At 36.8% G+C, this 15,552-nt stretch overlaps 1 protein-coding gene across 3 annotated transcripts in view; it reads left to right on the top strand.

Annotated features, from left to right (window-relative positions):
• Positions 1-15,552, top strand: part of GPALPP1 (GPALPP motifs containing 1) — a 42,552-nt gene that overhangs the window by 7,839 nt on the left and 19,161 nt on the right. For 2 of the 3 annotated variants that reach the window (XM_036889706.2, XM_036889705.2), the window contains exons 2-5: positions 2,895-3,027; positions 3,828-3,926; positions 6,713-6,797; positions 15,339-15,470. In XM_036889706.2, coding sequence (XP_036745601.2) covers positions 2,895-3,027; positions 3,828-3,926; positions 6,713-6,797; positions 15,339-15,470 — 449 coding nt within the window. Of the gene's footprint in view, positions 1-2,894; positions 3,028-3,827; positions 3,927-6,712; positions 6,798-7,776; positions 7,870-15,338; positions 15,471-15,552 lie in introns of those variants that run through there. The other variant, XM_057494632.1, reaches the window with a different exon arrangement.

Below are 15,552 nucleotides of genomic sequence, written 5' to 3'. Positions count from 1 at the left end.
ACAAGAAGATATGTCAAAGAAATAATCAATCTTCCCATGTTTTCCTCCGCCTGCTACTTCTATAGCTTTTCTTCTTCCTTCCTAATTACAACCCTTAAATAGAATTCGTGCCTCATATCAAATTTACCGAGTATCATAACTCCTCCAAGTGGTAAAGATACCTCAAGACAAATGCTGGGCATAGAAGCCACAGGGCATAAATATGCAAAGAAGTAAAAAGCTAACCTTTTCAAACAATAAGGCTTCTCTCTCACTTACCAACTTAACATTTCCCTGTATGGCCCCGGAAGATGACTGGTTAGCCAGAGACGGGTAAGATTCCTCAAGGGAGGAACAACCTAAGACAGGCACAGTCGCAGGGGGGCCATCAGGTGAGAAATTGGGGATCAACAGAGGTGAGGCTTAGAACCTCACCCCCCCTGTTCTGAGAGAAATCTTCTGCATACGTGGATGTTTTATTGCCCTTGTCTAGCTTGGATTAACACATAGTCTACAGGCACACACCTGATCATCTACATTTGCTCTCTTACAACACTAAACTATGTTTTCTACCTTTATCTTGTATCTACCTACCACTTCAGCATTTTATTAAAAATAATAATAATAGAGAAATGTGGTATCCACATATAAATCAAGTATAAAAACCAAATGAGTATTCATATTTGAACTGACTGTTTAGAGTTCATAATGCATGAGCAAAACCAAAAGTTTCTGTGATGACTGCCCTTGTACTGTTCACCATGTAACTTATTCATTATGTAAGAATTTGTTCTACATGTAAGAACTTGTTTGTTATGCCTCAGAAGATTGGAGACTGACGAAAATTAGGCTTGGGGTGGATTAATGATTGTGCATTGAGCATTGACTCCCCTATACAGAATTTTATTGTCGTTAACAACCATTTGATCAATAAATATGAGAGATGCCCTCACAAAAAAAAAAAAAAATCTAAATAACAGTGCTCTACCCAATAACTCAAATTCCTAATAATCTAAAGATGCACATTATGTGATAATCAGGACAATGACCCTAAGTCAACAACAAAAGAAAAATTATTTTAAGAATACTTTGGTTAAGAAGAGCCAAGTATTTTAGAAAGCTGTGAACTTCCTATTTTATCACATCAGGAGTCCCACAATACCTGAATGCTTTGGATGTATTAACTGATGTAATCTTCACAACAGCCCCGTGAGGCTGAAGTTATTATTAACTTCATTTTACAGATCAAGAGTATAACACTGGAAGGTTAAATAATGTCCAGATCACGCAGCTAGTAAGTGGCTAAGCTGTGATTAACAGTAAAAGTATGACTCCAACACATGCCTCCTGGCCTCTGTAGACCATCCAGTTTCACCTTAATATTTTGCTTACTTTGCTTTAGCCACACTGGCACATCCAAGGTTGTTTTCTCCGTAGGATTTATGCACTAGCTGTTCCTCTGTCTAGAATATTCTTGTCTCAGATAGTTGCAGGGCCACTGTCATCTCATCACTAAAGTCTTCATTCAAATGTCATCCTTAACCTTGCCTTCCTTGACCTCTGTCTTCACAGTTACCCTTCCACATATTCACAGTCACCCTTTTTATTTTTTATGTTGTTTTTCTAGAAGTATTTACTTAGTAAGTTATTGTTGGATGGGTGAATGTTGACTCTTTGTTGAATGTTATCTAGTATAGTGGTTAAGGGTATATATAGGCTGTGAAATCAGACTCTTGTTTATATTCTCAGCCTCATAACTTAATTGTGTGAAGTTGGGCAAATCACTTTCTTTCTCTGCCTTGATTTCCTCAACTGTAAGATAGAAATAGTAGTACTTCCTTAATAGGGTGTTGTCAGAATTAAATAGGTTAATGAATATGAATGTCTTAAAACAATGCAAAGCACATCAGAACTCAAAACATGTTATTTTTCTTTTATTTATTATTTTTAATTTTTTGTTGTTAGTAATATTGGCTGACCAGCATACCTGGGAAGCTCTTTGCAAAATCAGATTTTCAGATCCTAGATCAGGCCAGCTGGATCAGAATATCTGGGGAAGGGATCCAGAAATATATATATATATATATTTTAATATTTTTGGCAATTCTGATAAATACATTTCCATGCTTGGGAATTGTGGTAGAGTTTTAGCATTACTGCTCAGGATCAACATAAACAGTTGTGTCTATGTGACATCATGACATCATGCAGTAAATTTGTAATTTTGCTGAGATGTAAATGAGCAAATCATTGTGGTGAGTGGGCCTAGAAAACCCTTACCCTCTCCCAGTCACCCCATTTCCAGTGTAGCCTCATTCTCTTCTGGTGCGTCTGCTAGTAGGCAATAAAACTTAGAGTGACTGTAGTTTTGTTTCTGCTTGAAAAATCATCTCAAAGAAAACTGAGAAGTCTGATGATACCAGTAAAGATATTTTTTTAAGTGATGGTTCTCAGTCAAAAGCCAGAATGAATAATTTTTATTTTTGGTGTATTAAAGTATGGAACAGCAGATTTGTTTTTTGGTTGGCTCAATGACCTAGGTATTATCTGCCACATGCTGTCTGTAAGAAGAAAAAGTTATGAAACTGTTACGGCAGTTGCACCAACCAAAATTGCAACCATTGAAAACATTGTCAGATGTCAGGGAAATTACCCACTACTGTTATAGTATAAGTGTGGGTATTAAAGTTTTTGTAGCTCTCATAGTTATACTGTGTAAGACATGATTTCTGTGCTCCTGGAGTTGGAAAAACAAGACCACTGTACACAAAACAGGAGCAAATGAAATTAAGGTCCATAATAAGTGATAGCCAGGCAGTGCTGTGAATTTCAGAAAAGGAAGTGTGAAATGTCAGTGAGGGGGTTCATTGAAACAGTTGTAGCTAGTTATGACATACATGAGAAATTTTCTTTAGTTGCAGGACCAGCTCTGCCCCCTAATTATAAAAGCAGTAATTCAGAGTCATCAGACAGTGATGAAGACAGTAGTTCTTTGTACGAAGAAGAAAATCAAGAATCTGAAGATGATGACCCTGGCCCAACTGCAAGGTCAGTCACTGACTTAAATTACATGATAAACCATCCTTCCAATCTAATGTACATCGGCTGGAATAGATAGCGAGTAAGGGGATATCATATCTGCATTTTTGCAGTGCAGGAAGAAAACATTTCATAATGGCATTTCCTCATGCACTGTATACCTTTACAAAGAAATTTATTGTAGTAGTACATAGCTGAGGATATATATATCTAGGATTTCAATAAGTTCCTATATAAGGGATTTCCTTAAGGTATTATTGAAGTGACTATTCTAAATAAGCCATGATATTTCTTTTAAAAATTATTTATGCAGTATATGGCTATGTGGAAGTAAACGAATAATTTCCTTCTAACCTAGCCTTACTCAACATAGGTCCCTGTGAATAGAAGTCAAATCTTTGTTTATTATTGGGTAGCAAGGTTTTTTTGATGCATTTTAAAGTTTATGAGACAGAAATACCAACTTAAAACCCTTCCTAAGTGAGATTAAAAGCCAAAGTCAAACTTTTTGCTCACACATTTGACAAGTAGACTATTTGACACTTCATTGAGTGGAACCTTTGATAGCACAGAAAATTGATAGATTACTGCTGTGAAGAATTACTTGATCTCTGTTTTAGGCCAAAAACAAATTCCAGGAAGAGATTAATTTAAGATCTGTAGTGTCCATTTTTTCTTATTTGGCAAGATTAATTAATTGTTTCAGTATTTATACAACTAATTAAGTGAATGCTCCTTTTAAAAATTAGAATTTCTCCATGAAAAAAAATTTGACAAATACAAATAAAGTTACATTACTGTGTTTTCAGGAAACAGAGGAGAAATCAAGACAATGATGACGATGATGAAGGGTTTTTTGGACCAGCCCTTCCTCCTGGATTTAAAAAGCAGGATGATTCTCCTCCAAGGTGATAATTTGTAATATTTCAGGCCAATCTTTTCAAAGTATTTCAATTAATGTTTGTTAATTCATTAAAGAGTTGTCTGAAATTCATTTTTAACTTCCATATTTATATAACATTGAAATTCACAGGGAAAAATAGTTGGTTCCTATAATGAAAATAATCATTTCCATGTTTGTAACATTTATAATTTATTTTAAAACTCCCGTATTTCCTAATTGATACATACGAAAGTGTTTTGTGGTAGGCTGAGTAGAACATTATCCCTCTTTTCCCTTTTTTGAAACACATAAGGTTTATACATAGTAAGTGGTAGACCTGGGATAGAATCCTGGTATTTGACTTCAAATTCAGACATTTTCTTAATTATTTGTTGATAAAAGAAACAAATCCCTGTGCACCAAATTAAACCATCTGACTAATTTCTCTGAACCTCAAATTTACAATCTGTAAAATAAAATAACATACCTTGCAGAACTATTGTGATGATTAAGATTTCATATTTACATACATGCAGATATGTATGTATATGCATGTGCCTTTTATGGTCCCTGGCACAGAGTGAGTATATAGTAAATACTGATTCCTGTCATTCTGGAATTGTACAATTTGTATATTTTTTAAATGAAATTGCACACCAAATTGTTTATACTTCATAATGCTACACACCAATATGCAAGAACAAGGCTGTTGTACATTTTATATTCGAAGTTTACAATCACATTTGTCAGCTTCAATTTTTATATATCCTTCATCCTTTTAGAAGTGACAGGGATAGATAATCGACTGCCTGTTTTTCTATGGCCCCCAAACTAAGAGTAATCTTTAAAGGGTCATTAAAAATAACTTGCCACAGAGAGCCAAATGTGACCCTCAAAGCCTAAAATTTCCTAGGTAAAGGTGAAAATAAAATTAGAAGATTTGATATCTCGATCTGGGTAGTGGTTGCATGAGTGTACATGTGTCAGAATTCATCAAGCTGTATGCTAAGACTTGTGCACTGTATTGTACGTACCTCAATATAAAAATTTTTTTTAAAAAACAAAAGTAAAAGTTCTCATCACAAGAAAAAGAATTTTGTAACTACATGCGGTGATGGATGTTAATTAGACTAACTGTGATGAGTATTTCATAAAAATATAGACAGATATTTAATCATTATATTATACACCTGAAAAAAAAAAGCCTAAAATTTTCTATCTGGCCCTTTATAGAAAATGTGCTGACTACTGGGATTTAACATTCCTTTAAAGAAAACACATTATTAGATGTATTGCGACTTCTTTCTTGAGAATTATATTTTGGCAATAATAAAAAACATGAAATAAACAGGTGGTAGCATTTATTGGAAGCGGAAGCCTTTTAGGCAGCCATAACATGCTATGAATATATTCCTTTACTCTGCTTTAAGATTTTATGTACCAATAACTGTATCTCACAAATTCTCTAATGCCTGAAAATTGAGCTGTAATTGAATTTGTAGATCAGCTAAAAATTGTACCCAGAAAAAAAGCCATGTAGTACTTCCTCACAGCTTATAAATGATAGCTTATTTGATCTTTCTAACAGTGCTAAACAATCCCTATGTTTCCTAAGCAAAATTGTTCTGTCTCAGAGAGGTTTTAGGAACCAAGACAGGAAGTTACTAAGTGGCCAGGATCAGAACCCAGTCCTTCTGACTCTCAGTACTGTTTTTCCTCTACCAGGAAGCCTGTCTGTGAGGCTCTAACTGAATACAATGCAACCTGGAAAATTCAGCTTAGGACTTCAGTGCCACCTTGGTTGGTAATACTGGCACAGTGACATCTCTGCAAAAAACACTGGTACGAAAGGAAGGATGAAGAAGCTTAAAAGTACGAAAGAGTAGAAAATCTTTTCTCTTTTACTTTTTCCCTACATAAAATAAGGCTTACTCTTTTAAGACGCAAAATTTAGGTAGTTCTCCTTTTGAACTGCTGTCAGTTCCCTCAGAAGTGTGGCAGCAGGCAGCTTAAACACAATGAACTTTGACATCAAGTAGACCAGAATTCAGATTCCAGCTCTGCCACTTACTGGGTTTTGTTGTCCTTGGGCTTATGTTGCTCACTTAGAAACGGAGTGACTTAATACCAACCAGGGCTCTTTGAAGGAAACAGGAAGTACACTGGTTGAAACCTAGTAGCACAGCACCTTTCCTTTTTCTGTGGGTCTCACATGAATTACTATCACTCTTGTACAATTCCACATCATTATTGAATTGAGTTATTAGTGAGGACTGTTTAAATTTTTATGCCCCCTGGGCACATGTAACCATAAACTGCAGACATCTGTTACATGCATGTGCTGTGTATGCCTTTAGCCCTCAATTTATACTTAAGTAGCTCTGACTATAATTATAATGCCCCTAAGGTTTTTGTCATTAGACGATGAATATGAAAACCAAAGGCCAAGGCACAACGTAGAAAAATATCTCCAAAGGTTTTACTTCCTAACAGGGTCTTTTTAAAAAAATGTTACCATTTTTATTTAATGTAGTTCATTTAGAAGTGGGTATATACCACTGCCACAAAGATGGAGAATTACTGGTTCAGTATCCTATCATTGACTAACAAGTAGAAAGTAAAATTGCAAAAATTATATTTTTTAAGATACTAAGTGGAAAAATACTAGATTACAAAGTAAAAAGAATATATTAAGTAAAATTCTTATTTTCAACATTTGTTGTTACTTGGCTTATTATTTTTGTGAACTTTTATTCTGAAAATTGCTTTTTAGGGTCAGGGAGAATGATAAAGGTGCTTTTTATTTTTCAGGCCTATAATAGGTCCTGCATTACCACCTGGTTTTATTAAATCTGCACAGAAAAGTGACAAAGGCAGAGATGATCCAGGACAACAGGTATCATCCTATTTCAACTCTGAGGTTTGGAGAACTTTTGATTAAGGAATAAGATGTAACAAACTCAAGACTTTACAAAGTAGTAACTTCAATTATTTGGCTCAAATGTAGTGTAAGATGCACCATATTCACATTAATTTAGGATTGTAATATAGGAAGATGAAATTGAAACTTTATCACTGACCGGAGATTCTGTTAGAAAAATGAGGCAGTTACGTGTTGACAAGGTGTTACCTGTTGATGCTTCTCATCTCTGAAGGGAAGCCTTAGAGTGCTAAAAAATAGAACATGAAAAGTTTAAGGAATCATTGTGATTAGACCTGAAAGAGGGAAAGCTGAGGAATTTTTTAATAATGATCTTGATTTTGAAACTAACTCTTACCTACCCTGCTCTGGTGCCTGTATAGATAACAAAGGCACTAGTGGATAAGTGATTGTATGAAAAGACAGATCAAATGATTTTGGAGTAAAATCTGAAGGCTATTTTCTTGTTAATGGCCTGGTCCTTAATGATAGCTGAGATTTGTAGAGCATTTTATAATTTGTAATGCATTTTCCCCACATATAGATATTATTTGTATCTTCTCTTGGAGATCTGCATCTGAGATGCCTAAAAAAGAAACCGAGTAACTTACCCAAGATTGTACAATTTGTACTTGCCAAAACCAAGACTTAAACCCAGTTCTTATGACTTTAAGTCACCTGTTCCGTCCATTATCCTGCAGTGGCTTCCTATTTATTCGTCTCCACCCAGAATTCAATAGTTACACTGAGGTTGTTACTAAAGGAAATATAAGGCAGTGATTAAGATCGTGAACTTCGTAGTCAGTTACTCACTCTCTCAACAGGTATTTATAGAGCGCCTACGGTGTGTCAGGCACATTGTCACAGAAATGAATCCGTCAACAAATCTGTTGTTCCTTCCTTCAGAAGACTTCCAGAATCCAGCCACCTCTACCACCCTAGTCCAAGTCCAAGTCATTTCCACCTGGTTATTGGTCTTCCTGCTTTAGCTCTTGCTCCTCCACTGCCTTGTCTCCGCGTGGCAGCTAGTGCGGCCCAGATGAAACAGGTCAGAGCGTGACACTCACACCTGAAGCCCTCGAATCGCTCTTCCCTCTCTGTGCAAAAGCCGAAGTCCCCATAGGGCCCTGTATAATCTGGCCTCTGTTAGCTCCCTGATTTTCTCTTACTTTGATCTGACCACCCTGAACAACTACCTCAGGAAGGCTTCTGCCCCTGAGCATTTATACCTGCTTTGTCTTTTCAGAATGGTTTTCCCCTAGATAGCCACGTGGCTTGCCACCTCGATCTTGAGTTTTTTGCTGAAATGTCACCTCAGTGAAGTCATTTCTGACCTAATTTAAAATCATTAACCCCTCTTCCCTTTCCTTCTCTCTGCTTCCCTCCTTTAATTTTCTCCATAGCATTTGTCACCACCTAAGGTACTTTATTTTACTGCTTCTTTTTGTTATTGTTGAGCTCTCCCCACTAGAATAGAGATTTTTGTCTTATCTCCAGTGGACTTTCAGAAGTATTTGTTGAATGAATGAGTAAGATAGACATGGCCCCTGCCCTTATCACAGTTGCAGTGTAGTGGGGAATACATACAGTAAATGAATTTCTAATATGTTGAGTGATTCAAAAGGTGAGACAAAATATAGTGGAACCATGACTGAGGGGTCTAAACTGACCTGAAGAAATGATAAAAAGTCTTTTTCTCTTAGAGAATGTCTAAACTCAAGATGGATGAGTTGGAGATAGCTCAGCAAAAGGACAGGAAAGATTGTTCCAGAGAGTATAGCTAGCTTACTGGAAGGCACAAGAGTGTGGAGAGGAAGGAAGCTGGGGCTAAAGAAGTCCAGAATGGTCAGACGGAGAGAAAGAGCCCTGAGCTGCCGGAGCCCTGGTTCAGGGCAGGTTTCATTCTCGGCAGCTTGGCGGTTGTTAGCACTTGTTACAAAGATTAAATCAGAATACTAGGTATTTAATTTATAATAGCTCTCATTATTACCATTATTCCTATTACCTCCACCACTGATGCCATGACAATAACTTCAAAATTTAGGCTAAGTACAAGGAATCCTTTCTGTCAAGATTGAGTTACAAGGATAAATTACCAAAGGAGTACTTCCAGCCACATGGAAGACTGACTGAGCTGACATGGTCACACTCCCATCCGCCTGCCCAAATAAAAAGCAATGCTGGGGGGAAACAAAACAGCAACAAAATTAAAACTCAGCCAGGCAAAAAAGAAAGGAATGGAGCTCCACAGGCGCTAATGACACTGAGAGAATGCAAGGTAGGGCAGGAGACAAGTTCATGCAGCAGAGGACAGGGTAGTAGCCTAAGCCCTTGAGTTGGACTGGGGGGCAGGAGCCATAGCTTCAGTCACACACAGAAAGAGTACATGGAGCTCACTGGATAAAACTGACAGCTCAAAGTATTTCTCTGTCTGCAAACAAAGTACTAGAGAAACGTAACCCACTGTCCTCAGGAAAGTATAAAGAACGTTTGCTTCGGTCTAGGGCCTTGTCTGTAACCTGCTTTCAGACAACTCCCAGAATAAAAAACCTGTCTGTCTGCCTCACAGAGAGGGACAAGGGCATGCAAAAAGAAAAATATGGTAAATGTTAGCAACTGGAGAATTTGGGTGAAGATAATGGATATTGTGCTTGCTTTGGCAGTACATTTTTCAAAATAAAAATTTTTTAAGTATGTAACACAATTCAGTTTTATTCACACTAGCAATTTGTCCTAACTCCCCTAGAGAACAAGCAGGTAATTTATGTAACTCTGTAGGTAGTACCTGTTCCACACATTCTAGCTTCTCCTAGCAAAGAATGAGGGGCAGGGGTGGGCAGGGATTACACCAGGTCACATACCTGCCTAAGGTACTCTTGGTTTTGAATTTTTGCTTTCTCATTTCCCTTTAATAAAACTTTTTTTCAGCAGACATTTCCTTTTGTTTTTCACATTTTCCTTTCTCAAAGCAGGGCTTCTCTTAGTCTTCCTTTCACAGCATGTATACCCAAATTAGGACATATATGATAATACTAATGGTTAACATTTGTTGAGCAATTGCTACAAGCCTGCAAAGCACAACATAAACTTGGTATTTGCATGACTTAATTATATTTGCACACTGCATAAACGTAATTTAATCCAAACAACAATCCTGAGAGATGATGTGTCAACTAGAATGTTTTTAGCTACAAATAACAGAAAATCCAATTCAAAATGGAACTTTGTCTTAACCTACTTAGTTAAGTAGATTAATTGTTTATATAATTTTCTGGGTGATAATATGGTCTATTTTCCCAAAAGAAGGAAAACATTTTTCATACATAATAAGAGGTCTAGAGAAAGCATCATTCGAGGTTGGTTAATTCAACAACCTAAGCTATATCATCCAGGGCTCCAATTTTTTCTTTCTCCTCTATAAGCTACAGTATGTTAATTCCTCTTAGACCCACCCTGCATTGTGCCAAAAAGCCTACCGGAAGTTCTGAAATTCATAAGCAGATGCCAATGTCCTGACACAGAAGGAGAATAACTTCTACCCTGTGCTCCATTTTTAGAGGCAGGAAAACCTTTCCAGGTTCCCTGTAGACCTGACCTCACATGCTGCTTTGGCCTTATTTAAATCATAAGCTCATGCCTAAGCCTATCTGTTAGCCAAGAGGAATGAGAGCACAGTGATTGGCTTAGAATTATCAGCATTTCTCCCCAGGTGTTGAAGTTAACAGCTTCCTGAGAAGGGCATGTCTCCAAAATGGATGAATGAACACAACACAGGGTCCTCTTAAAAACAGAGTAGTTACTGGTCAGAGCTGTTACAATCCCCATTTAAAAGGTAGAAACAAGGCCTAGAAAGGTGAAGTAATGTGCCTAAAGTCACAGGGCTAATACAATTGCAAACTGAGGCCTCAAAACTAGGCCTAATTCTGCAGCCCAAATTGCAAACCAGTAAATTCTATTGCATTTCTCAGTAAAAAAACTCACCTTTACAAAAAATTAACTCATCTGGGACACCAAAATGATTTAATACCTACATTGGGTTTGGATTTATGATTCCAGTTTCTCATATTCAGTTTTGTGTATTGGGCCTGATTCTCTGTTTGCTGTTCTGTCTACCCACTTAGTTTATGTCTCCCAACATCCTAAGAGATCTTTATTTGTAAAAACTGCAGGCATCATCCTACCAATATGTGAAAGACATGCTGAATTTCTACCTTTATGAAACCATCTCTTGTTAGATGGAATTAAAAATGCCATTAGCTTATTCAATCATCTTAAACTTTAATGCTATATTGATATCGTATCTCTTATAAATTTAAAAGTTTATTACTTCTTTATTTTATTTTATTTTATTTTATTTTGGTATCATCAATCTACAGTTACATGAGGAACATTATATTTACTAGACTCCCCCCTTCACCAAATCCCCCACACACACCCTGTTACAGTCACTGTCCATCAGTGTAGTAAGATGCTGTAGAATCACCACCTGTCTTCTCTGTGTTGCACAGCCCTCCCCATGCCCCCTTCCACATTATACATGTTAATCTAAATGCCCCCTTTCTTTCCTCCCCTGCCCTTATCCCTCCCTTCCCACTCATCCTCCCCAGTCCCTTTCTCTTTGGTAACTGTTAGTCCATTCTTGGGTTCTGTGAGTCTGCTGCTGTTTTGTTCCTTCAGTTTTTTCTTTGTTCTTATACTCCACATATGAGTGAAATCATTTGGTACTTGTCTTTCTCTGCCTGGCTTATTTCACTGAGCATAATACCCTCCATCCATGTTGTTGCGAATGGTAGGATTTGTTATCTTCTTATGGCTGAATAATATTCCATTGTGTATATGTACCACATCTTCTTTATCCATTCATCTACTGATAGACACTTAGGTTGCTTCCATTTCTTGGCTATTGTGAATAGTGCTGTGATAAACATAGCGGTGCAGTTGTCCTTTTCAAACTGGAATGCTGCATTCTTAGGGTAAATTCCCAGAAGTGGAATTCCTGGGTCAAATGGTATTTCTATTTTTAGTTTTTTGAGGAACCTCCATACTGCTTTCCACAATGGTTGAACTAACTTACATTCCCACCAGCAGTGTAGGAGGGTTCCCCTTTCTCCACAACCTTGCCAACATTTGTTGTTGTCTGTCCTTTGGATGGTGGCCATCCTTACTGGTTTGATATCTCATTGTGGTTTTAATTTGCATTTCGCTGATGACAAGCAATGTGGAGCATCTTTTCATGTGCCTGTTAGCAATCGGAATTTCTTCTTTGGAGAACTGTCTGTTCAGCTCCTCTGCCCATTTTTTAATTGGATTATTTGCTTTTTGTTTGTTGAGGTGCATGAGCTCTTTATATATTTTGGATGTCAACCCTTTATTGGATCTGTCGCTTATGAATATATTCTCCCATACTGTAGGATGCCTTTTTTGTTCTCTTGGTGGTGTCCTTTGCTGTACAGAAGCTTTTTAGCTTGATATAGCCCAATTTTGCTTTTGTTTCCCTTGCCCAGGGAGATATGTTAATGAAGAAGTCACTCATGTTTATGTCCAAGAGATTTTTGCCTATGTTTTTTTCTAAGAGTTTTATGGTTTCATGACTTACATTCAGGTCTTTGGTCCATTTCGAATTTACTTTTGTGTATGGGGTTAGATAATGATCCAGTTTCATTCTCTTTCATGTAGCTGTCCAGTTTTGCCAACACCAACTGTTAAAGAGGCTGTCATTTCCCCATTATATGTCCATGGCTCCTTTATCTTATATTAGTTGACCGTATATGTTTGGGTTAATGTCTGGGGTCTCTATTCTGTTCCTCTGGTCTGTGGCTCTGTTCTTATGCCAGTACCAAATTGTCTTGATTACTGTGGCTTTGTAGTAGAGCTTGAAGTTGGGGAGCATTATTCCCCCTGCTTTATTCTTCCTTCTCAGGATTGCTTTGGCTATTCGAGGTCTTTTGTGGTTCCATATGAATTTTTGAACTATTTGTTCCAGTTTGTTGAAGAATGCTGTTGGTAATTTGATAGGGATTGCATTGAATCTGTAGATTGCTTTGGGCAGGATGGCCATTTTGGCAATTTTAATTCTTCCTAGCCAAGAGCTTGGGATGATGTTCCATTTGTTAGTGTCCTCTTTAATTTCTCTTAAGAATGTCTTTTAGTTTTCAGGGTATAGGTCTTTCACTTCCTTGGTTAGGTTTATTCCTAGGTAGTTTATTCTTTTTGATGCAATTGTGAATGGAATTGTTTTCCTGATTTCTCTTTCTGTTGGTTCATTGTTAGTGTGTAGGAAAGCCACAGATTTCTGTGTATTAATTTTGTATCCTGCAACTTTGCTGAATTCCGATATTAGTTCTAGTAGTTTTGAAGTGGAGTCTTTAGGGTTTTTTATGTACAATATCATGTCATCTGCAGATAGTGACAGTTTGACTTCTTCTTTACCAATCTGGATTCCTTGTATTTCTTTGTTTTGTCTGATTGCCGTGGCTAGGGCCTCCAGTACTATGTTGCATAACAGTGGGGAGAGTGGGCATCCCTGTCTTGTTCCCAATTTTAGGTGAAAAGCTTCCAGTTTCTTGCTGTTCAGTATGATGTTGGCTGTGGGTTTATCATATATGGCCTTTATTATGTTGAGGTACTTGCCCTCTATACCCATTTTGTTGAGAGTTTTTATCATGAATGGATGTTGAATTTTGTCAAATGCTTTTTCAGCATCTGTGGAGATGATCATGTGGTTTTTGTCCTTTTGTTTATGTGGTGGCTGATGTTAATTGATTTTTGAATGTTGTACCATCCTTGCATCCCTTAGATGAATCCCACTTGGTCATGGTGTATGATCCTCTTGATGTATTTTTTATCTCAGTTTGCTAATATTTTGTTGAGTATTTTCAAATCTATGTTCATCAGGGATATTGGTCTGTAATTTCCTTTTTTGGTGTGGTCTTTGCCTGTTTTTGGTATTAAGGTGATGCTGGCTTCATAGAATGAGTTTTGGAGTATTCCCTCCTCTTCTATTTTTTGGAAAACTTTAAGGAGAATGGGTATTATGTCTTGTCTGTATGTCTCATGAAATTCCGCGGTAAATTCATCTGGCCCGGGGGTTTTGCTCTTGGGTAGTTTTTTGATTACCGCTTCAATTTTGTTGCTGGTAATTGGTCTGTTTAGATTTTCTATTTCTTCCTTGTTCAGTCTTGGAAGGTTGTATTTTTCTAGGAAGTTGTCCATTTCTTCTAGGTTTTCCAGATATTACTTCTTTTATATCTGCTCATTTTATATGATAAAGTATTTTATTTGTAGGGGGTTATAAATATGTTTCAGATAATGTCTTTGATATCAAAGAGCTTCCTATTGTAGATATATGCTATAAACACTTAAATGAATAGCTGAAATTAAAATAAAAAACAATAGAGGGGCTGCTGTAATATAAGTAGGAAAAATACTGGCCTTGATCTTAGGATATTTGAGTCTTAGATACTAGTTTTAAAACCTTGGACAAGTTGTTTAACCTTTCCAGCTACACTTCTCTAAACCTAAGTTTCCTCAAAAACAAACAGGAATAACAATGCCATTTCACAGTTTTGTTATGAGGCTCAAATGAGACTTATAGTTATTAAGAGAGTGGGTGTATGGACGTGACTTAGAGTAAGCCACAAGACAGAATTATCTAATTATTTGTACCAATAGCAATTGCTGAAAGGGCTCAGAAAGAAACCACAGACAGAAAGTTAATGTTGAATGGTTAGTGGGGAGTGTAAACAAATGAACACCTGATCCTGGTAGCTTAAACAATAACATGAAGAAGCTGCCTGTCGGAGCCGGAGGGCAAACATGTTATTGTTACTCATATCAATTTGTTTTCTCTTGAAGGTAAGGACTGTTCTAAACGCTATTGTGCATAGCACCTAACAAAGAGTGTTACATGAAAACCCTTTATTAAAATAATTTATTAACAAATTGAATTCACTTATTATTATACTATAATGTCTTTGTGATAAGGGAGGTACTTTGGAAACTAAGTTAACTCATTCAGGTCAGCATTTGTTAGGTATTGCACTGCATTTCTATTTCAGTGAACTCTGAATTTTGAAGGCTGATACAGCTTCTAAGTATATCTTAAATGTGTGCAACTTATTCTGAAGAGCTTTTTCTGTACCAGGAATGAAAGTTGTTTTAAACTTGTGTTATCTCCAACCACTTGGCAATAATTTCCTGGAATATCATGTTGAGAGGAATCCTGAGGCCACATCTGTGTCCTTCAGGCAGAGAGCTGAAATAATGTAATGAGGTCTGCCATGGACATAGGAGGAGACGTGGAACAATCCCCACATCATGGGTTTGTCATCTCTGTACTGTACACTTGAGGAAGGCAAGGAAAAGGTCCTCACTGCTCCGTGATTAGCTGGCAATACATCGTTTGCTTTTTATTGTCTGTAGGCAATCTGTTTCAGTTAAATTTTAAGTAGTTTAGGGTTATTTTCTGTGACCTATTTTCTCTGCTGTTGATTTAAAGGTAATGTCTTATTTCAAAAGGAAACAGGTAGCAGTGAAGATGAGGACATTGTTGGACCAATGCCTGCAAAAGGACCAGTTAACTATAGTGTAACAACAGAGTTTGAAAAAAGGGCCCAGCGAATGAAAGAAAAACTGACTAAAGGAGATGATGTGAGTTTTCAATATTCTTTACTCTGAGAAATAGACTAAATAGATTAAAAATCTAACTAAAAAAAAAAAAAAATATATATAT

The sequence above is a fragment of the Manis pentadactyla genome, chromosome 17 (genome assembly GCF_030020395.1).
Source record: "Manis pentadactyla isolate mManPen7 chromosome 17, mManPen7.hap1, whole genome shotgun sequence".
NCBI lineage: Eukaryota > Metazoa > Chordata > Mammalia > Pholidota > Manidae > Manis > Manis pentadactyla.
Note: the sequence above shows the minus strand (reverse complement) of the source record. Positions and strands in the feature narration are given on the sequence as shown.